This window comes from Episyrphus balteatus, chromosome 1 (genome assembly GCF_945859705.1).
Source record: "Episyrphus balteatus chromosome 1, idEpiBalt1.1, whole genome shotgun sequence".
Taxonomy (NCBI): domain Eukaryota; kingdom Metazoa; phylum Arthropoda; class Insecta; order Diptera; family Syrphidae; genus Episyrphus; species Episyrphus balteatus.
Window position 1 is genome coordinate 98,677,926 of NC_079134.1, and position 24,327 is coordinate 98,702,252.

The 24,327-nt window shown below is 31.3% G+C and overlaps 1 protein-coding gene across 3 annotated transcripts in view; it reads left to right on the plus strand.

Moving 5' to 3' along the window:
* Positions 1 to 24,327, plus strand: part of LOC129907824 (uncharacterized) — a 44,496-nt gene that overhangs the window by 6,753 nt on the left and 13,416 nt on the right. For all 3 annotated transcript variants that reach the window (XM_055984200.1, XM_055984202.1, XM_055984201.1), the window contains exon 3: positions 19,541 to 19,676. In XM_055984200.1, coding sequence (XP_055840175.1) covers positions 19,541 to 19,676 — 136 coding nt within the window. The remainder of the gene's footprint in view (positions 1 to 19,540; positions 19,677 to 24,327) is intronic.

Consider the following 24,327-nt stretch of genomic DNA (forward strand, 5'->3'; position numbering starts at 1 on the left):
AATTAAGTACAACATTTGAGATGTCTCTGAAATGCACTTTTTTTGTTCTTTTCTTATAAATTGCACCTCTAAGAATAGAGCATATCCTCAAGTAGCGCAGAGCTTAATGCACCCCATCATTTTTAAATTCGTTGTCCTTATGGCATATGAAGTCCTTATTTAATTATTTTCAATAAATACTTTTCTAGTATATTATACTTGTTTATATTCTATTTGGGACATAAACCTACATAGACAAAACAATTTTAAAATTTCGTTCGAAATTTTCTACCGTATCTGTTTTGTACGACGCACACAGGTAAATTTTCCCAAATTCATGGCCAAAACTACAAAAAAAAAATTTGCGATTTGTTGTTTTTTTTTAATGCCAAGTTGTTTACAAATAACATAAGCTTAGAACCTGATTGATCATGCGATGCAAATTGTAACTGTTTAATCAGTAGATGCTTTCAAAGTAGAACATTTTAATTAACGAGTGCAGTAGCAAGGTTGGTTTCTTATAAGAAGTAGTTTGCTTTATTTTTTATTTAATTTTTTTTGGCGATTTTTAAAATAATTAACATGGATTCTGTTGCTAGTGGTATGTTAAAAAAAGATAATGACAAAGATAATGCAAAATTTTAAGTCTAAAGTAAATTTTAAAGCTTTTTAATATAATGTGTTTGAGCAGTAAAAACAAACAAATTTTTTTTCTTTGATAATGAAGAAGTTAAGTTGATTTGCGTTTTTCTGTACTGAAAATAGTGTTGAAAAATAGTTAAATGTTTCCTTTATGGGAAAAACATTGCGGTTTTTTGCGACTTTTTATAATATTGGCTTCAAAAGGTGTTGGGGACGGTGATTTTTTTTTTTTTTTTTAATTAGATTTTTCTTTTTTGACACAGGATCGTAATTAACTTTCATTTTTCTTTCAAGAAATAAGCTTTCTGAATTTTTAAAAAGCTGTTCGTCACGTGACATTACAGAAAAAATTTATTTTTTTGGTACCAAAGGTTGAAATATTGAAATTTCGGAGCAAATAGAGAAAAATTTAACGGATTTTGATTTTGCATATATGAACATAGAATAAGATGGCTGAATGCCTCCAGAAATAACAACACCTTCTTAAAACAAAATATAAATTGGTTGCAATATGAAATATCGTTTCCATGCTGAGCCCATGGCTTTGTTGGACGGCCTCAAATGGATTTTTCAGACCTAAGCGAACGGTCAAAGAGACAAAAAACAGAAGATTTACGTTCTAACTATAATGCCGAAGAATTAAGCTATGCCTGCGCCATGCAACTGTGAGAAAAAGGGAAACTTGTTCATCAAATGTAATGAAAAATTAATATTTTCAACTCCTTCACGTGCTGAAAAATATCAAAAGCTTTGAAAAAAATTGACCAGAAAATTATTCCATATACAGCAGAAGAAGCACTTTCAATAGTTGTTGAAGGAAAATTAACTTAGTTTCATAACAACCATATGTATCCAAACTTAAGCCTCAATAAAATTTATTCATTCATTGGACAGCTCGGCGAAGAAGCCCAAGAATCACGAAACAAAGATATAAAGCGTTTCGAGAAAGTTTCCCAAGAAAATTTTCGAGGCAGCAAAATATGGAAGATGTGTTTTATAATCTCTTGGTCTCTTCTGACCCATTAATAAGTGGTTTGAGAAAACTAAATCCTAAAACAAAAAATGCGTTTCCCTCTGAAATACTTCAGTTTCTAATAGAACCAGAGATCGAGCAAGCAGACTCATAGTTACAGTTTCACAACTCACAAGTCATTGAATGATATACACACACACAAACTCACACTCATGTTTATTTATGTATATAGTTGTTATCTATACCTGCATTATTTATTTATTTATAATAACGAACAGTAGTTTTTTTCAATCTATTGAATGTATAAATATTGTATTATTAAATGTCAAATGAAAGAAACCCTATGGCGTAAAGTAAAAAAAAAACGACTTTTTTCGTTTTTTGCTTCTTTTTTTGTGAATTTTCGTGTAAATTTACTTAAAAATGGTGAATTTTATGGAAATTATCTTATTTTGATATAATCATGCAATAATAAATTGAATAAACACAAAAAATAATTTTGGCCATGTTTTTGGGAAAATTTACCTGTGTGCGACGTACGACAAACCAATACCGAAGAAAAAAAAGCTGAAAAATACATAGAATTTTTGTCGTAAACGAAACCTAATCCGATGCTTATTTTGTGGATATACGACAAAATGCATTCTAATTATCTCAGTAACGGTAAACGATAGGACAAATCTGATAACAGATATGAAAAGAGAACGTTCTAAAACCTATTACTACATATCCAGTTTAAAAAAGTGCATTTTGGCGTTTACGACAAAACAAATCTCGGGCGACAATTTTGCGACAACTTTGTAGATTGATGATATTATACTTATTGGACGGTTGTTGTTTCTATCGTCTTTATTACCCTTTTTATGTATGAGGATTATTTCGGATTTTGTCCATTGGTCTGGAACTTCCTCTGTGACCAAAACCTGATTGAAAATGTCATTCAAACAGTTGGCCAATGAAACTTTACCCATTTTAAGGTACTCCGCAGCTATTCCGTCGTTTCTTTTGCTTTTTTCGTTTTTAAACCTTTCTATTGCCTTTCAATTTCGCTTTTAAGAAAAGGTGGAAAGTCTTCTTCTCCATTTGTATGTGTTTGGAGCAGCAAATCATCTGATGGATTTGAATACAATTGCTCATAAAAGTTTGTAGGTAGATATCTGGTTTATATTCAATCTGAGATTAATTTTTTCCCATTTTCGGAGATGGCAGTTATCCACTCTTTATAATTCAATATTGCAACTTTTGCTTTTTAATAGATTTTGTTTCCTCTGTTACTGATTTCAATAGGTTTTCATTGAATATTTTGATATCTTCTTGTGATTTTTTCTTAATCGTTTTCTGTATGCATTTCAAATTTTCGCCTGACAGCTTTTGTGGTTTCTGTGACGAAGCTGTAAGAAAATATCTACCTGCTGAGCCTTTGATGGTTTTTTCCATTTTGTTATATGCAGTTTGTGTTGTTTCGTTTAATGTAGATATAATCTTATATCTTTGTTGAGGGTCAGTAGGTATTATACCTGTTAATAACATCAGCATTTAATGATTTCGATAAAACTTTTCGTGTATTTTTGTGGAGCTGTCTCGTTTTGTGGTTGACCAAAATTTTCGTACGTACTAATCGGTGGTCCGAGTCCATTTGTTGTTTAGTACGGAAACATCTTGAACAACTGATTTTTTGCTAACCATGTGTTAGTGGTTAGTAAATAACACATGCACACAAAATATATAATACGATACAATACTAATGATCAGGGATCGGATTTTGAGAAATTAAAAAAAAATTTAAAAAGGCAAAAATAAAAAAGGCAAAAAAGGGCATTTATAATATTTTTCATACAATTTACAAAATTTAATCATAGTTATAAAAACAATTAACAACTAAATTCATCTTAAAATTTTTGGGCAGCAAACGCCTGCGGTTGTCCCTGAGAAGTGCTTTAAAAGAGCTGAATGTTCTTTCGACATGGGTTGAAACCAGTGGATGTGAGTCCCTCGTTAGCAAAAAAAACAGCATTAAATTTCTGTAAAACTTGTTTGCCAACGACCCCCTTAGCTTTTTTCAAATTGCAATCAATTGTTTTCAAAATTTGAAGTAGGTACACTCCAATCGATTGACCTGAATAGATAAAAGTTGCCTTGAAAAATAACCAACGGAGCCAAATTAAAAACAGACTACCTGTTTTTTGCAAACTGGAAAATATATGTTCTTGCGAGTCCACTAAAAAGCCGAAATTGTTCTAAATATACGCCAGTTGTGTTCAACTTCTTTTTCAGAAATAAATTCTTTCGATAACAACACACAAGTTCCATTATCCTCCAGATTGTCTACAATGGACTTTATGCGCACAAAATACTGAGCATATAATGCATCCAACCATGTTCTCCAACAAGTTAAAACCTATTTCAAGAGACAAATTTTACATTATTATTAAATTTTTTTTTGACATTAATACACTTACAGATTGGGGTGGCAAGCGCAGTCCAGGTTCCATTTTTTAAAAAACGAAATTCGAGAAAGAATCTTTAAAAAACATTTTTTAAAGTTTGAAATCAATGGCTTCGAATAGTTTCGCATACTCTATGAACGCAGACAACGCAGGTAACATGATAATGTTTGGGTTTAATATCCCACTTTTTTCATATACCTATGGGGCTGCATCGGTAACAAAAATAAGAACTCGATCTCGATGAGGGTGGTTGGGCCACAAAAGCCTCAGTTAGTCATCGAATAAAGTTGCAATCGAATTAGAGTGAACCTTTTCAAGAACTTCGCACTTTAATAGGTAACCTTTGCGGTTTTCTCGTAGGGGCCTCTAATAACGTTTGTTACACATATTTTACGTATGACTTTAATATAATATAAGTCGTATACATAATTTTTGCGTAGCGTAGATTCATCCGGAAATTTTTTTTGAGTATACTATTCAATGAACAATTGAAAGTGTGAATTGTTAACTTTGTGAAGCGGTATATCAGAAGTCAACATCATACGCGTTAAGTCCGTGTTAAATTCGTTTTTGTTATTGCCAGTATCAAACGAAGAATTAAGTTCGTCTTTTTTTCTTAACAATGAGTTCACTCGCTTTCTTATTTTCTAGTCGAGTTATATGCTGCTCAATGTAATATTTTTTTCGTGGCTGACTCTAACACCGTACAATTTACACAATAAAACCTTTCCATTCGTGGAAAAAATGTCTTAACCGAATTGTTTAACAATATTTGTTCCTCTTTTAATTTATTTTTAAGCTAAGTATACAGTTCTTCCAGCAAAAAAAAAAACAATGCATTTCTTATGGTAGAATTTTTTTTAGATTTTTTCCGAAAAAAAAATATTTCTTAACTCACCACAGCTGTAAACCAAAATCGAAAAAAAATTATACTCAGCACGATTTTTTTTTTCTCGCAAAACAATGTGCAGCTCTCACAACTGTCATCTTTTCACCACAGATATTTTTTTTTTTCAAGAAAAAAATTTTTTTCTTCACCGCTCATTTTTTTGTATTGTATTGTCTTCTCTTTCTTTTTGCAGTAAAACGCTATTCCTACAGGTATCTGCTGCTCTTCGTGAGATATACAATGTTTTTACGGTAATGTGTTGTGAATACAGGGTGCCTTTATTTTTTTGTTTAAAAATTTAAGGTAAAAAAGGTTTTGGTAGAAGCTAAAAAGTTAAAAAAAAGCAAAAAAGGTTAAAAAGGCAAAAAAAAGGAAAAATAAAATACATGTATTTGGAATAAGGAGGACGTCAATCGTATTTGTGTCAAACCAGAATTTTGATTGCAGGTTCCAAAAATAAGGCGTTTTCCACAGAATCCGGTTCCCTGTTAATAAATTAACATATGTTACATTAAAAATTACTACAGACATCGAAAAACAATCACGATAGTGATTGTATTGTATTGTACTTATGTTAAAGTCGATATAAGATGTGTTTAAAATAAAAAGTTTACATATACGATTAAAAGGTTCATGTATGCCATAGTTTGTTCTATGAAAGTCAACGTGTGAAAGTTCAAATCTTCGAAGGTGGTGGCTGGTGGGACCCTCTTGTCCCCTCTTGTCCCTGTATCGGACTTGTCCCGATACAGTCTAACAAGATTGGAGCATCAATGTGTCCATTAGGAATAGGAAGTTGATGGAGAAATATTAGATTATTATTAACTCGATTTTAATACCATAGTTAACCCTTTGCTCCCGGAAAAAAATACAAATATCTTGAAAAAAAGTTTTGATATTTTCTAATTACACACTAAAATAAAAAAAATAATGATTGTAATAGTAATAACATTGTATTGTATAAGGAATGTTTTGAGCTGAGAGTGCAAAAGGAGAAGTCCATTTTTTAGTAAAAAAAAAACTAACAAAGTAATTAATAGGTGGTTTCATGCTGAAACCACTAGGAAGCAAAGGGTTAAAATCTGAAGAAGTTGGATCCTTTGTTCATATGTAGGCAGGTTAGAAGGATCAGACCAAGGGAGTCCCTTTAGAGCGAAGTGTATTAAATTATGTTGAATTGATTCAATCCGACTTTTATGAATTTCATGAAATGGAGTCACTACTTGGGAAGCATATTCGAGGTAGGGTCGAACGTATATATGTAACCATTGAATAATTAGAAATAGAAGTGACACCGCAGATTACTCATGCGACTATAAGAGTACCGGAAGATAGATGAACTACAGGTTTGCGCCTCAACTATCATGTATTTTCGAGTTGAGTCTTAACTAATAATTTTTTTTAAACCTTCATAAAAAAATTAATAATCATTATTATACATTTCAAAGAGCTATATTGATATAAGTTTTCGTATATTGAAAAGTCATATTAGTCTAGAGAACAAGGACGATGCCTTTTACACCTACTGGCCTAGGCTCGAATACCGGTAAAAATTGAAATTGTTTTTTTTTTTTTCTGTGGAGATTTTTTTTTTGACAAATTTAATTAATTTTTATTCTAGTAATGTAAAAAAACAATCTCAATTTCCCGTCAGATTCGAACCTAGGCAGGTAAACTTAACAGACATTCACCTTATCCTCTAGGCTATCTCCACTTTTTGAAATAGGTAAACTTTTATCTATATGTATGTATAAGCGGTTTAGGATTTGATTTTGGGTTGCTGGATTTGCTTTTGGATTGTTGGATTTGCTTTTGGATTGTTGAATTTACTTTTTTAATTCAACGCACGATACTAGCGACGACAATTTTACAGCGGAAGTTTCCCTGGGTGTCCACTTCTATTTGTAATTATTCAATGATGTAACACAGTGGTCGTTAAATTCCTTTCCCCAACGTTTTATAAAACCGAGCATAGAGTTCGCTGTTTTTATAATGTAATTGATGTGTTCAGTGAATTCTAAATTTGAGCTAAAGTGAACAGGAACACCCAAGTCCCTGAAACGGCCAACCCGACAAAGTTGTTGTCGCAAAATACAATAATCAAAAACACTCACTATTCATTTCCTAGAAAAAGTTATTGTCTGGCATTTAACTGGGTTAAGTGATAGACCATTTTTTCCACACCAAACACTAAAACTATCAATATCATGCTGTAAAAGAACGTGAATATCTTCATGTCGTCAGCAAATATTAGAGTTTCACTTGAACGCATGCATGATGTTACATCATTTATAGCGAGAATGAATAGTAAAGGGCCCAGGTGGCTCCCCTGAGGAACACCTGAGTCAGCAGTAGGGCTGTAAAAGTAACGACAAAATGAGTACCCGCATGTATACGTTACTTTTGATACTAGTACCCGCATCAATAATATCGTTACTCGTTACTTTCGTATGCTTCGTATTTTTCGTATATTTCGTATGTTTCGTATGTTTCGCATGTTTCGTTACTTTCGTTACTTTCGCATGCTTCGTACGTTACGTACTTTTCGTATATTTCATGTATTTGATACGTTTCGTATGTTTGGTATTTTAAGTATCTTTCGTACGTTGGTATAAGAGTGAAAAAAAATTTTGTTTGAAAAAAAAAAACAAAAACAATTTGTATAATCTAAGCTACATTTTAAAGCCATAAGCATTAATTTAAGTTGCGGCGTTCTCATGTTATAAGAGTTTGAAGGTAGCTATACTGATTTTTTTTCGATTTTTTTTTTAATCAAACGTGGAAATTTTTTTTTATTTTTTTCGATTTTTTCGACAAAACTTTGGAAATTTTTGGTTTATATCCGTTCAGTAATCTTATCACAATTCTTTAGAGACCTTTATTTCAAAAGAACACTGCGCAGGTCCCGGAATATTAACACTTCAATACAACCATGTCGAACAATTTTTAATTTTTTTTCTATTGACAGTGATTATCAAACCTCGTTTTCTCGGCTTTTTTTTTCAGTTGAAAATTTTGAACTGAAAATTAACAAATTTTTCCAAAAACCAAAACACTTTTGTACATTCTTAAGCTACATTTCAAGACCATTAACAAAAAGGTCATAAAAACATTGGTTGCGGCATGGGTATATGTATTTCGGCCACATAGAGAAAATATTAAAACGGGTCTTTTGATATTTCTGTATAAATTATTATCGATAACTCAACTATACCTTGGAACTACTGTTTTTATCGAGACAAAAGTAAACTCCAGATAATTATCTGGAGTTAGCATTCCGACTACGGTAACGATATCGATACGAGATGCTAAATGCGCCAAATTGAGTGTATCACTTCGTTTCGTATCTCATATATCGGATGATTTAGTATTGAAATTGGAATGGGGTCGTTACTCGTATGTTTCGTATCTTGTATGTTTCGTTATTCAGTACCCAGTAACGAAACATGCGAGTAACGATACTGTTTAGAAAGTAACGTTTCGTTACTGAAGCAAATACCCGCATTTTAGTAACGAATACATACGATTTGCTACAGCTCTAGTCAGCAGTGAAAGAGTTTGAAAGACAGTTTCTAAATTTTACCTGATAGGACCTATTAATAAGGTATGATTCTACCCAGGCTATTAAAAATGGCAGAAACCCCAAAAGTTTAAAAATGATGACTTTATGACTAAGCTGATCAAATGCCTTCAATAAGTAGTCTGTGTATACGCAGTCTACTTCCCTTCCCTGCTCTAATGCTTTGAACATTTATGAAGAAAGGTGAGCAGGTTTGTACCAGTTGATCTTTTTCTTACAAACACGTGCTGCTGCTCACATATAATATATAAATAAAAAAGCGATACTCTCACAAACAACTTGTGCAAAGAACTTTGGAATGGAAGATAGTTTTGATATAGGTCTATAGTTGGTTGGTTATAGGTCTTATCAACTTTTTTAAAAATTATAGTAAGAAATGATTTCTTCCATAGACAAGGAAATTTCCCTGATTTGATGGACAGCTCGAACAAAAAGAGAAAAAGCTGAACCAATGTATTCCTACATTTTTTTTAAAAGAATTGAGGGAATGCCATCTGGACCAGATGAATAATCATCTTTTAGCGACGAAAGAAGATCTAAAACTGTGTCATGCTGCACAGGAATATTGTTACAACTCGTTTGGGCATAGGTATGTAGACATTTAAAATAACCTTCATCAACATCGAAAGGAGCATCAACAAAAATATTGCGGAAATTTTTAGCGAAGGCATTGCAAATATCAGATGGTGTTTGCAACAATAAGTTTTCATGGATGAAATTTCCAGGATAGCCATCAGAGTTTTTCTTCGTGTTGACAAATTTCCAAAACGATTTAGGATCTCTTTTCAAAGAAGAAGCCATTTCGATTATATAATTAGTATATAGAGTACTAGAGAGAATCTTAAATTCTTCGAAAATTGCAATATAATAGTTGTGATCAGTTAAAGAAAGAGATTTTAAATAGGCTTTCCATCCTGTGTTTCTTTTATTCCTAAGTGTTCGCAGTTCTTTAGTGTACCATGCATGTCTAAAATTACTTCGTTTAGAAATTTTGAGAGGGATAGTGTTTTTAACACAGTTGTTAAGGATGCTATTAAAACTGATAACTGCTTCATCAATATTAGTATGGGTCAAAATCATGGAAGTGGAAAATTTGATGTCCAGGCATTTTTTTCTAAATTAATAAAACATTTAACTAAAGTTTTTTTTGCATTTATCACTTAAAATAATGGGCACGCATCTAGGAATATATCTGTTTCGGTTAGAAAAGTTTCCATTTCTTTTTTATTGCATTTAATATAGGTACTCAAAAACAGCGTTCCCGGGCATGTCCACAACACAAAAACTGATATTCAAATGACTCAAAAACACTTAAAGTCAATTATTTTTAAGTATTTCTTTTCTTAACTCTACTTATACACAATACTCTTTATGAATTTGTACATCTCTTACAAAAAAATTAAATTATGTTATTTTTTATACATTAATAAAAGTTGTCCCAAGCAAAATGACGTATCGTACCAACATTTCTTTAAGTGTCAATATTTTATTGACTGAAAGCAGTTTTTAAAATTTATATTATATAGATTTATCATTCCTCACCTATTTTTATGAATAAATATATAAAAAGTATGTTAGAAGCTAGTTTTTGATTAATTTTTAAGTAGCGTACATCAATTAACCGTCAGTCCGGAAACGCTTGTTTAGGGGTATATTTAAACTAATTTTTTTTTGTTCGGTAATATTATGATTCAAAATCGAGGCCACTACAATATAATTTCAAATATTTATATTTTGTTTTACTTTGTCACACAAAAAATAAAAATAAATTAAGGTCAAAATGTCATTTCCCGGAACGCTCTTAGAATGTAAATAAATAATGTGGTCTTACACTCATAATTCTGCATTTTGTTGGTTATTTTTAATAAGTATCTTATCTAAGTATGGCTGTAAATACACTTTAATCATAAAAGTTACCAACAAACAAGAGAAGAAAATACTTCTAGACCTCTTAAGTCGTTTTGAAGAGATTACCATCATTTCGAGGAACGTTTTTCTAGTACCAACTAATTTTTGGGGTTTTGTGATAAATTGAAAAACATACATTTTTGTGCTCTGCCCGAACCGACAAATTATAGCTAAAGCGAACATTTAAGCATAAAATTTTTATTTTAAAACAAAGTTGATTTTTTTTAGAATTCAGTCCTCGAAATTTCCCAACTCCATGATTTACGTTGATATAGTATTTATACCAGAATCATTTAAATCTTTACACAGCAACTAAAAATTAGCTTTTCTGAAGTCAGTACGGGTCAAAATCGTGGAAATGGGAAATTTCGATGACCGAATTCTTAAAAAATCAACTTTGCTTTATGATAAAAATTTCATGCTCAAATGTTAACTTAACCCATAATTTGTCGGTTCATGAACGGACAGAGCTTAAGCCATAATTTGTCGGTTCATGAACGGACAGAGCACAAAAATGTATATTTTTCAATTTACTGCAAAACCCCAAAAATTAGTACTAGAAAAACGTTCCTCGAAATGATGGTGATCTCTTCAAAACGACTTTAGGGGTCTAGAAATAGTATCAATGTGAATGATATATTGTTATATTAAGATAGTGGGTCTTAAATAAATCAAATAAAACTTTATTTCTTGGGGCAGCGCAAGGTTCCCAGGTTTTCAAAACAAAAATCCCCTTTTTTTTAACACCAAAACGTTTTTGTTTCGTAAAAAAATCCCCTTTTTTTTGTGAAGAAAAAAAGTAAAAAAAGTATTTAAAAACTTTTTTAAAAAAATATTAATTTTGTACCTATTTAATTTAATCATAAAAAAAAACTTTATATTTTAGGTACATATAAATCTTATTTTGAGGAAAAATCCTACCGTAAATCTGAGATTTAGCTAAGTAGATTTAAAATAAATCTCGGGATTTGTTCTAAATCTACTTAGCTAAATCTCGGATTTACGGTAAGTGGAAACATACAGTATAAGGCAGGCTTCTTCAACCACTATATGTGTCGTAACAATTTATTAGTCTTTTTTGGGGCTGCCGCATGCCGTCGCGCAGCAGGCTGAAATCTGTTTGATATACTCAAAAAAAATTAAATGTAATTAATGTAATATGTTTTAAGTATTTTAAGGAGTGAATACAAAATTAAAGCACCCTATTCTTTAATAGAGCTGAGGAATTCAAAATCCACTTAGCGTAGAATACGATAGGTTATTTCGAAATTGAGTTTTATTTAAATAGATTCCATTGTTCAAAGATTGTGTTTAATGTTTTTGTAAGCTTAGATTTTTCCCCTTTAAGATATTTTTGCCCCTTTTTTATCCCCGTCCCCTATTTTATCCCTTTCGTTTAAAAAAATCGGCAAAAATGGTGATTTTCCCCTCAACCTGGGAACCCTGGGGCAGAGACCGATTACTACAAAAAAAAATGCTTATATGCACGTCCGAAACACTTAGGCATAAGTAATTTTTTCTTTTGCTTTTTTGTAACTTTTTTGATAAAAGTGTATATTACAGCCATACTTCGATAGGATACTGAGTAAAAAAACCTAAAAACTGCAAAATTATGAGTGTAAGACTACATTATTTATTCAGATTCTAAGATTTTTTTATGTCACAAAGTAAAACGAAATATTTTTGAGATTATATTGTAGTGGCCTCGACTTTTGATCATAATATCACAAAAAAAAATAAAATTTCAATCTAACTATACCCCAAAACAAGCGTTCCCAGAATGACGGTTAATTGATGTACGCTACTTAAAAATGAAACTAAAACTAGCTTCTTACATACATTTTATATATGTATCCATACAAATAAGCGTGGAATGATAAATCTATATAAAATCAACTTTAAAAACTGCTTGCAGCACAATTTGTACGTTAGATGATTAAAATATTGATACATTAAGAAATGTTGGTTTTATGCGTCATTTTTCTTGGGACAACTTTTATTAATGTATAAAAAATAAAAAAACTTAATTTTTTTGTAAGAGATGTACCAATTTATTAAAAGTATTGTGTATATGTAGTATTTAGGAAAGAAATACTTAAAAATAATTGATTTTAATGTGTTTTTAAGCCATTTGAATATCAGTTTTTGAGTTATGGACATGTGCGGGAACGCTGTTTTTGGGTATATAAGATGCAATAAGAAAGAAATTTAAACTTTTCTAACCGAAACAAACATATTCGTAGATGCGTGCCCACTATTTTAATTGGTAAATGAGAAAAAAAACTTTAAATTAATGTTATTTTGATTTAAAAAAATGCCTGGACATCAAATTTTCCACCTCCATGATTTTGACCCATACGAGCAATCGAACGCATTAATGTTTTCAATAATACATATTATTGCTTAAGTCAAGAAAAATATCCAAAGGGGGATGGTAATGATCTACATTAGTGATTGCTGAACTAGACTCTAGGACAAGAGTACTAAAAGCGTCAGAAGAAAAGGCCAAATCGAGAAATCGATTGTTTGAGTTTTTAATACAGCTTGTTGTACAGCTGTAAATCCGCAGTAATAACTTTAGATATACAGAAAAGCAAGTTCAGTTTGTGAAGAAGTCAAAGAGGCTTCTTGACAGGACTCATCTTCGGAAAGAATCCAATCAATGCGTGGTAAGTTAAAATCTCCTACAAGTAAGATGTTGCTATTGGAGCAAGACAGGTCAATTATATGTATAATCTATTGCCAAATAAAGTTCAGTTTAAACAGCGTCCCAGCTTTGTGGGGGAATATATATATTGAAAATGGCCCTTATTGCGAGTCGTTCGAATAGAATCGATAAATATCTGATTTGGTATTGTGTATCTCTTTAAACAATGAACTATTTTAACTTGATTTAAGTCAATAGCAAAATTGCAATCCAAAAAGATCGAACGATAAAACGAAAAACTTCGTTCACAACAGAATTTCACAACACTAAAATTAATTTTCGATGTTCGACTTTCGACAAAAGTCGTCTATCGCTAGATACACAATACCAAAAGTAATTTTCGATGATCGTCGTTAATCGATAGACAAACGACACTCGCAATAAGGGCCAATGTATACAAATCTAGTTTCAAAATAATGCTTCACACAAATTAATTAACGTGAAAGTTTGAAAGGGAAAGAAACGGATGGAGAAACAATTTTATATCATACAGCAACGAGAACACACCCTTCTAGTTCTTTTGCAACTCCAACATGACAATCTTTTCTATAAACATCCGTTCAGGCTTGAGGTACAGGGACTAGGAGCGGAATTCAAAATTAAAAATTTTACTCAACGACCATTTCATTTGAACTTTTAGGACATTTTCAAGCTTATTATCCAGTTTATCTCATTGAAGAAACTTCTTCTTGAAACTTGGTGGATCTTAAGGACTCATGATAAAGTTGATGTTCTGGAAGTTTCAACAAATTATTCAAGGTAGCAAAATTATTAACAGACAAAGACGGTAACGGAGAAGACTTTTACGAGTCTTCTCCGTTACCGCTTTATCTGTGAATAATTAGGCTACGTTAAATTAGTTTTTAGTGAAACTTTTAGAACATCAACTTCATCATGAGCCCTTAACACCTACCAAGTTTCAAGAAAAAAGATTACTTCTTCAACGAGATAGACTGAAAACAAGGTCAATATGTCTTCTCCGTTACTTTAGAATGGCCGTCAAGTGACCATTTGCTCTTGAGTTTGGCCCACTTCAGCTACACGTTACGTTAAGAAAACCTAAGGTTTTTTTTTTACTTTAAACTTATGAATTCCAAATAAGGAAATTTTTAAGTAAATGCTTGTACAAACACTCAGAAAACTTCAGCTTCAGAAGAATTACTTGAGTGACGACTCTGAATGCCGCTCCAGATCTTCAGTAGAAGTCGAGCTGTCTATCATTTCATTGGTGAGAGAAAACGAACTGAGATTGGATACTGCAATGTTGAAAGCATTAAGCAGTTCTTGGAATCCTTTAGAGAGTTTTGTAATGTCAGTTTTAAAGGAAGACATTTTAAAATCCAGTTGAGAAAGAGAAAGTTTACGACAATCTGTGCAGTAGGTACCAATAAGCAAACTCAGAATTTACTATCTTTTCAATAAATGCATTGAGCCAGAACTATAATTGTGTTTGTTGTTGTTTTCGGTGACTTTTTGATAAGTTTTCATCCGTCGAGTGCGGTTGCGAGCGCTGTTCCTCTCCGTTTCGTCAATTATAGTTCTGGGTTTAGTTGACCCAATGCACTTTGGTACAGATTACCACATGGTCCAAAACATGCAAAAAGGGACGAAGAAGGACCCTCCAGGGTTATTTTTAGCTGAACAAACCATAATAAAGCTACGAAAGCAGACACAAATTTATGTTGAATATAGGATGTAGGTGGACAAAAGAAAGAAAACACTCAATTTAAAAGTACAGAACATGAAAAAAAAAATTTATCTTACCAACATTGTAATTTATCTTTACAAAATTGTACACAATAAACAGAAATTTACCACCAAATACTAATTTAATTATACAGGGTGATTCAGGAGTAATGTGCCAAAAAGCTGGAGCGTATAGGTTGGGTCGAGACAAGAAAAAAATCGTATGCCAGGGGGTGGGGGGTATGTCTCATGTCCGCAAGTCCTAATTTTCCTGGTTTGAAGATAAAAAAAATTGAAAAACAACACTTCAGATATTTGTGTCAGATCAACATGAATAAGGTGCATTACTTTTCAGGGATGGTCAGGTTGACTTGTTTGTGAGTTTTGTTTGAATAAGTGTTAAAAAATACCTTTAAAAAATGTCGCTTATGTCGGCACACATATAAAAATTTAAACTTTTCTTGCTAATTTTTTTAAGTCTGCACCTAACTTAGTTTAACCTCCAAAATGACACATGAGATTTTTTTAGATTTTTTACATAAGATATAGAATATCCAAACAAAGATAAAAACAATAAAATTAGCCTATTAGCACTAATTCCAAGATTGTACCAGGATATTTTTTAGTGCATATCCCAAAATTTCCCCTTTTTTCAAAAAATACCAATCACAACAAAAACATTACTGTTAAAAAAAGAGCCAAGTTCTCCTATGTTGAAATTATGCTGGCACAAAAAGTATTGAGATATAAAAGTGTACCAAGTTCTAAAGTTTGGGTTCAAATTCGTATCAATAAAATTTTGATTGTTTACTTGACAATTTTTCTTTTAAATACCGATTTTTAAAGTTATTTCAAAAATTTGCCAAGTAACAATCAAAATTTTATTGATACGAATTTGAACCCAAACTTTAGAACTTGATACACTTTTATATCTCAATACTTTTTGTGCCAGCATAATTTCAACATAGGAGAACTTGGCTCTTTTTTTAACAGTAATGTTTTTGTTGTGATTTCACTACTTTTTGCAAGGTATGGCTGTAGAATTGAAAATCTCTATATTTGATGAAAATGGGCAGTTGCCACGCCCCCTGGTTGAAATTCTCAGATTTTAAATTTTTTCCTTTGTATAAACTACCAGCTCTACCATTCTACCAAATTTCAAGATACTCCGATAATCAGAAGGGCTCTAAAATATTCAATGAAAATTCAGCGGAAATGGGCGGTTGCCACGCCCCCTGGCTGAAATTCTCAAACTTTAAATTTTTCCTTTGTATAAATTACCAGCTCTACCATTCTACCAAATTTCAAGATTCTACGATAATCAGAAGTGCTCTATAATATTTGATGAAAATTCAGCGGAAAGGGGCGGTTGCCACGCCCCCTGGCTAAAATTCTCAAATTCTAAATTTTTTCCTTTGTATAAGCTGCCAGCTCTACCATTCTACCAAATTTCAAGATTCTACGATAACCAGAAGTGCTATATAATAATTGATGAAAATTCGGCGAAAATGGGCGGTTACCAAGCCCCCTGAATTGAAAATCTCAAATTTTCGATTTTTTCCTTTGTATACACCACAAGTCCTATCACCATGTAAAATTTAAAGTTTCTACAATAGCGGGAAGGTCTCCATAATTTTGATGATCTGTCAGTGAGTCAGTTACGGTTTTTGCGATTTTTGAAGTCCTTTATCTCAGAAACTACTCATCGTAAGAAGCTGAAATTTTGTGAGGAATTTGGGTTCGGCGAACTCAACAAATGTAGCGAGTTTGAAATTTCTGGCATCTTTGGTGTGGAAGTTAGAGGGGGGTCGAAAATGGCCTGAGTTGTTTCCTGTAAATAAGGGTGTAGTGCCAAAGTTGCTAGAGAACTTGCCTGGGCACTGCCGTGCCCCTTGATTTTTCATAGATATGAATCTTTTTTTCATTGCATTTTCTTGATTCCTAATAATAATGGATATGAAAACCTTCATGCAAAATTTGGTTTTTCTACCATAGCTTTTAAGGGTTTTTCGGTAGTAAGTTTGCAACTGTTATAATAATATGGGTTGACAGATAAAAAACAGGTATAACTTTCAGAGACGTCAGATTGTCTTGATTTTAGATTTTTTGGCATCAGCATTAAAAAATACCTCGAAGACATGTATCATATGTGTATAAAATACCATTGTCTATTATTGCTAATTTTGAAAATCACACGAAAACTTACCTAAGAATTTTTCTTACTATGTCTGGGGTGCTCTCCGCCCATGGATTCTAGCCGTAAGGGCTCTTTAATAAAATTGTCAAGCAATTCATAATAAAAAAAAGGACTTTTTAAATCATATTTTAATTTTTTAATCATTTTAAAGCCCTTACAATGGGCGGCGAGCACCCCAGACATAGTAAGAAAAATTAAGGTCAATGCTAAGAACTTAAATACCCGTTAACTTTATAAAGATCCAATCAACATAAATGAAATATGCAAAAAATGAAATTAAAACAGAAAATATCTGGAAAATTTAACATTAAAAAAAGAAGAAGTGCAATTCATTGACAAATAATGTTAATACTGTCATTAGGAAAAAAAGACTTAAATTGAAACAGAGCGTTTTTGGAAAATTTAACATTACAAAAAAAATTAAGTGCAATTTATTGACAGATAGCGCTAATACTATCGTGTGCATTTTTATGTTTTTACCAACAATTCAAAGTAAAAAATACAAGCTTAAAAATGAGACTTTGAAAAAAAAAATATTTTATCTATTGCAATTTTTGTTTTTTATATTTATAATTTATTTGATTACGTTTTTTGCTCCTAAGTGTAGTTTAGATAAATTAAAATTCACAAAACAATAAATAATAAAAATAAAAAAGTGTTGCCGTTGTTTTTTAATTTTAAGTATTTTTGTTAGAAAACTGCCCCTCCCGCCAAAACGGAGGGAGATAGACCCATGGTCAACAATGATTGTATTTAACCCCTCTACAAAACGTCATTATCAATCCTTTGTTCTTTAGTTATAGTACTTCCCCTCAAATGTCTCTGTTTTACTTGAGTAAAACTAAAAATCCAAACAAAAGCTAGATTCAAATGGCTATACTTCGGTTAATTTTGAATGAAAAAATTTAGTAAGCCCAGTATTTTAAAGTAAATTTAATGTGCTTTTTTTCTTCAGGGCAATGTTTATGCCTATTTCAACCAAAAAAAAATGCACAACCAAAAAAGCAAAAAACTCAAAAAATCGATTTTTTGATTTTTTTATGATTGTTTCGACTGTTTTGGTATGGAATTTTTTTTTTTTTTCAATCTTTAAAAAATAAGCAATATATCAAAATTTTGCTTGGCTTACGAGATATTTTGAAAAAAAAAAAAAACAAAAAAGAGGCTTTTGCACCCCTATCTTCAATTTCCACCCTCTCATTTAATAGCACTCTGCGGCACTCTCTTATAACCTATTTAACGATTCCTGCAATAAAAACTTGTGAACGTCTTAGTTCCTTATTACCATGTTTTTTCGACATAATCAATAGTCTATAATGTTTATTAGGTATAAGAACTAAGAATCAACAGAGTCTACAAAATTATCTTGAGTTAAAGGGTGTTTTTTTTTTTTTAAGAAATGTTGAAATTCGGAATTAGTACCACAAGAACTGGGAAAAACTGTTATACCAATGAAAATTGGTAAAAATGTTTCATTTATAACAGAAACCAAGAACCCAAGCAGTCTATACAAATATTTTAGGTGAAAAGGAAAAAAGGTGGGGAAATTAGGAAAATCCCCGATAAGTCCGATAAAATCCCTAGTATAAAATTTACCCTTACGAAATGTATTAAAAATGTTCTTCGTAATTATCATAGAATTACGAATAAAATAAGTTTAGGTGTACCTACATTTTTTTCATGTGAAAGGGTGTTATTTTTAGGTGTAGAGAAAATATGGGTTTATTTGAAAAAGTGAGCAATACTAGAGTAATACTAGTAGTACATTCCTTATTCAAATTCAGCAATTATGTTACATTTGAGATTAGAAACAAGAATCTAAAGTGTCTATAGGAATATTATTGTAAAAAGGGTCTTTTTTTTCAGTGAAAACAAAAATGATAATGAAATTTGGTAAAAACGTTGAATTTGGGGTAGAAAGCAAGGATAAAGAGATTTATTAAAAAAAATTTAAGTGAAAGGGTGTTTTTTTGTAAGAGACAGTTAAATCTATAATTGGTCCCAAAAAGCCAATGATTCGTGAAAAACGTCTAAGAATGGTATTCACGTTAAATTTGTAATCAAAACCAAAAATAGAATGAATCATTGGCTTTTTGGGACCAGATTTTACTGTCTCTTCGAAAAAAAAAACCTTTCTTACTTTCCTACTTATACTTATTTTTTTTTATGAAAACTCTTTATTCCTGCTTTCTTGGAGCAATCGTATTGACTTTATTTTTATGTCATTAGATTCAGCATCAAAAATACATTGAAAACATGTGTCATATGATGATATTCCAAAAACAATTTTGTTCACTATATTTTTGACCCTCACCCCCTCCCTCTTGTCCGCGAAAAAAAACACCTTTCCATCCAACTTTTTTTATAGACGTTTTTATCCTTGGTTCTTATCTCAAAAGCAAACAATTTTTTTTTATTTGTTGATTTTATGTATGTACTATTTTACCTGTAGGTACTATAGTAGGAATGCATATTATATTCCTATCTTCTATTTGACAAAACAATATAATTTATAAATAAATTGATTTTCAGTTATAGAATACAGCCCTGTAAAATATAACAGCAAGTTGATGAATTCCATTTGGGGTCTATATAATCGTTATTCTCCTCATAACATCAAAGGAAATGAGTATGAAGTCGAAAACGAGGTGTTTAATAAGCAACAGCGGTAAGTTGAAACTTAAACAAAGAAATGGATACTTTGGGCGATTGGCAGCTGATGATGAAATTCGTTTAAGCCAAAACTACTGATTTGTAGAAATCTGTAACTTTAACTACATAATTAGTTCAGTCAATGGGGAAAAATCCGAAAAAAGTTGTGACGTCAGCTTAGTTTGAATGCAGTATTGAAGAGGGGTTTATTCTGAGCATAAATCTCAATTTGCGTATTGATTGGTCTTGTGGGGCGTCCGCCATTTTGAAAAAAAGCATTACTTTCAGTATCTCTAGAACGACTGGTTGGACAGAAAATTTGCAAGGATTTTTTAAATTGGAATATATATAAATCTTTCTTTCTTTAGTACATCACTTTTCTCTAGGAGTTATACTTTCAGAGCAAGAGAACCGCAAAGTATTCCAGTTATTTCCCACTTAATTCTAAGGGTTGTTTAAAATGTTTAAAATATCAAAAAAATGCATAAATAGCGGTACTGTAACTCCCAAAGTATAACTCTTAGAGAAAATTAATGTACTAGAGAAAGAAAGATAATTATATTTTCAATTTAAAAAGTCCCTGCAAATTTTCTGTCCGACCAGTTGTTCTCGAGATATTGAGACTAATGCTTTTTTTCAAAATGGCGGACTCCCCACAAGACCAATCAATACGCAAACTGAGATTTATGCACAGAATAAACCCCTCTTCAATACTGCATCCAAACTTAGCTGACGTCACAACTTTTTTTCGGATCCCCTGCATTTGACTCCTCATGGAATAAACTAAATGTACTTCTGAACGTTGTATATATATTTCTGTAGTAGTAGATATCATGAAAGCGAATCTAGTATTAGAGGGAGCTAATTTTTTTTTAATAGTAGATAATTTAGAGGACTACAATAATATTTTATTTTGATAGCCAGTACTTCCATCGTTTGCAAAATAATAAAGCAAGAGTTTGCTAAACAATTTCGACTTAATATTATTTATTTTTTATTTGTTTAAACAAAAAGAATGTGCCTCAGATCGATAGAAAATGTTGTTACAAACCATAAATTTCTTTATTTTTTGCCATAGGATATCCTGAAGCCGAGATATTTTCAAAAAACGAGTAAACAAGTAAAACCGTGTCATCGCACCGGTTTTACTTGTGTTCATTTATCAATTTCTCGGCCATCTTTGGTGATAAAGAGTTGTTTTTTTTTTCTTTAAAATGCAGGGAATGAAGAGGGCTACAGAAAAATGTTAATCATAACATAAGCTTTTTTCGAAATAAAAACGAAGTGTGTTTTTTAACAAATAGAATTCCACTTTAGCTGGCTGCCATTTTGTATTTACTCATTTTAATACCTACAATGAAATAGAAAATCTGATAAGGAAGACATCGTATGTTCATTTTTTTATCTACGACATACTGGAGCTAAGATATTCGCTTAGACGCAAAATATACCAAAAAATGCATTTTTGTGAATATCTCCGCTAAAAGAGTGATCAGGTGGTGAGAAATTAGGCAGTGCTTCTGCGCGCAAGGTTAGGCCCTTTTTTTCAACGCTTTGAGAGGAGTATTCTTGGCGTCCGTCACGACAAAATATCTTCTTAACTTGTAGGTACACCGTGGTTTGTTAAACCTTTCGAGCCCAAAATATGAATATCAATATTTAAAATCACATACATGATGGAAAACAGAAACCCACGTGGAATGCCAACGGATTATCGCAGAGACTTGGAGAATTAGAAATGATTATACGGGAACAAGATATTGACATTTGTCTGTTTTCAGAAACCCACGTTTAAAAAGAATCGAATTTTAATATAAACGGTTTTCTAGATTACCACGCAATTCATCCGTCGAACAAAACGGAGCACCATTATACGGGGTGTCCCGGGATGAGATAAGAAGACTTTGAGGGATGATGCTTGGGTATATTCTAAGAAAAAAATTGTTCTACAGTAACTCTCTATCTGCAAAGTTGATACCCTTTAGCGATAATTTAAGAAAACGCTTTCTTTGGTATGCCTTTACTCATGTTAATAACTCCGTTAATACTTATGATAAAAACTTCATTAATGTTTTGATTTTTAGAAAAAATACTATTCTTTGTACCTGATTTTAAAAAAAATTTTAAATATTTTTTAATTGCTCAGATATTAATTTTTAAATGGAATTATTAGCTGCGTTCCTTTGGAAATATTTATCTACTTTTTAGTACTTAAAGCTGCTTTGAACTACTTTTTCAGTATAGTAAAGTAGATCAAAGTAGTTTTAAGTACTAAAAAGTAGATAAATATTTCCAAAGGAACGCAGCTATTTTTTTCTAACCCATGATAATTTTTTACTTTGGGGCCGATTTTCTTCGATAAATGTGTTATAAACATAGTGTTTTATAAATGTATTCTTATGAAGAAAACAATAATGAATAAAAATGCAGTTCACAAGTTTGCCAGAAAACTCATAGATTTTATGATATTTAGGAAAACCTGCACCAGGTAAAATCTTTAAAAAATGTCTGTTTTCTTAAGTCAAAAATGGGTACGAATTAAAAATTTATTTTTGAAGTTTAAGTTTATTTCTGTTTCCAACATTTATTTAATAGAGCCCGTTTTTTAGGAATTTATTGGGAATATTGGTTTATTCTATCTATTGTCCCTTTTTTAACGATGGTTCAGAGAATACATTCTTCTTGTTCCACAAGAAGTGCGAAGTGCTATTGATGTCAAATAAGTAACGCTTTTCACTCCTATTCATAAAAAAAGCCAATATTTTGCAGCTTGGAGAACTTCCAAATCATTGAACAGGTCCATTTCTTCCCATCCAATGATAACCGTAATCTTCATCAGCCAATCTTAAAATTCGTGTCTTTAGTGGACTGGAGCGTCATCTTGTTCGTATGAAGTAGCTAATTGAATCAGTGAAATATCCTGGATTGTATCTGATAAATCATGAATTAATATTAGCATGAATTAATATTAGCAATAAAATCAAAAAAAAAAAACGGGCTCTATCAAGCACACAAAATCAAGAAGAACTTTTTAAATAATTGTTGTTACTAGGTCTTAAGCAGAAATAAACTTTAACTACAAAAATAAATTTTTTATTTGTACCCATTTTTGACTAAAGCAAAAAACACATGTTTTAGAGATTTTACCTGGTGCAGGTTTTCCTAATTTGTCCTAGATTCCTAGATTGTCCTAACAGCGAATAATGTGATTGTCCTAACCGCGAAAAATGTGATTATTATTTTTATTAAATAAAGCATATTTTTAACAATTTGAAAAGTTATGTAGTGTACAAGTAGACAAAAATCTAATAAATACGACTGTATATTTATAACACATATATCAAAGAAAATCGGCCCCAAAGTCAAAAATTATCATGGGTAAAAAAAAATAATTCCATTTAAAAATTAATATCTGAGCAACTAAAAAAGATTTAAACATTTTTTAAAATCCGGTACAAAGAATAGCTTTTCTTCTAAAAATCAAGACATTAATAAAGTTTAACGAATTTAAGACAGTCCACGTGGACTTTACGCATAAGAAAATAAATAGACTACCTGTTTTTATTATATCTCGGAATGACTCTCGACGCGAAATTAAAATGGAAACCGCATGTTAAAAATAAATGTGATCTGTTAAATATGAATAAGAGAAATGTACTGGTTGCTCGGACAACATTCTAGACTTAGTATCGAAAACAAATTAAGCCTGTCTGGACATATGGTATTCAGCTCTGGGATTGTACCCGCGATACAAATTTAAATAGATTACAAGCTTTTGAAAATAAATTATTAAGATCATTTGTAAATGCGCCGGCCGTGGTACATATGAAACGAAGATCTTCACAGAGATCTTGGAATCTCCACGGCTCGCGAAGAAATAAAAAATTTTGCTCAAAAGCATAGAAAATGGTTAGTCGAATATACTAAAAGAACAATACCTACTAGAAATTTTCGACGAGACAAACTAAGTACGACGTTTGCGTAGAACTAAATTTTCTGGTTTGGTACAGTGAAATTCCTCAGTTTAGTTCCTTTATTACAAAATATCGGCATTGATTAATATAAATTTTAATGTTTATAGATTTAATTTGTTTAATTTCCTAAAAAATATTTTTTTTTATAACAAAATTTGAAGCATTACTTTAATGATTTAGGGCCAATTTTTCAATAGTCAGTTAAACAGTCAGGTAGTACTTATTCCTAAGGATAGAGAAAAAATCAATTTTTCAATAGGCAGATATAGCTTATTCCTAAGAATAAAACTATCTGCTTCTTTCAGAGACGAATAAAAATTATTCTAAAGAATAATCTGAACAAAAATATTGTGTCAGTTGTCAAAGCTGTTTTGAAAGAATGTTGAAAAAAATACAGTGGAACACAAAAAAACAAAAACAATCATGAATAAAAATGACGTTTAATTTTCAATATTTTTTGAATTTGACAATTTTTTTTTTTGTTATTCTGTAGAATAAATTATTCTTGATTGAAAAATTCAATGTTTTTATCTGATTGTTTATGAGCCTAATAACTTTATTCGTCGAACAGTTAACTGACTGTTTATTAGAAGATTGAAAAATTGGCTCTTAATTTTAAAAAAAGATGTTATTTAGCTATTTATAAATATCATCAGTAGGAACTTTCACACGAAAGTTACCTACAACACGTAA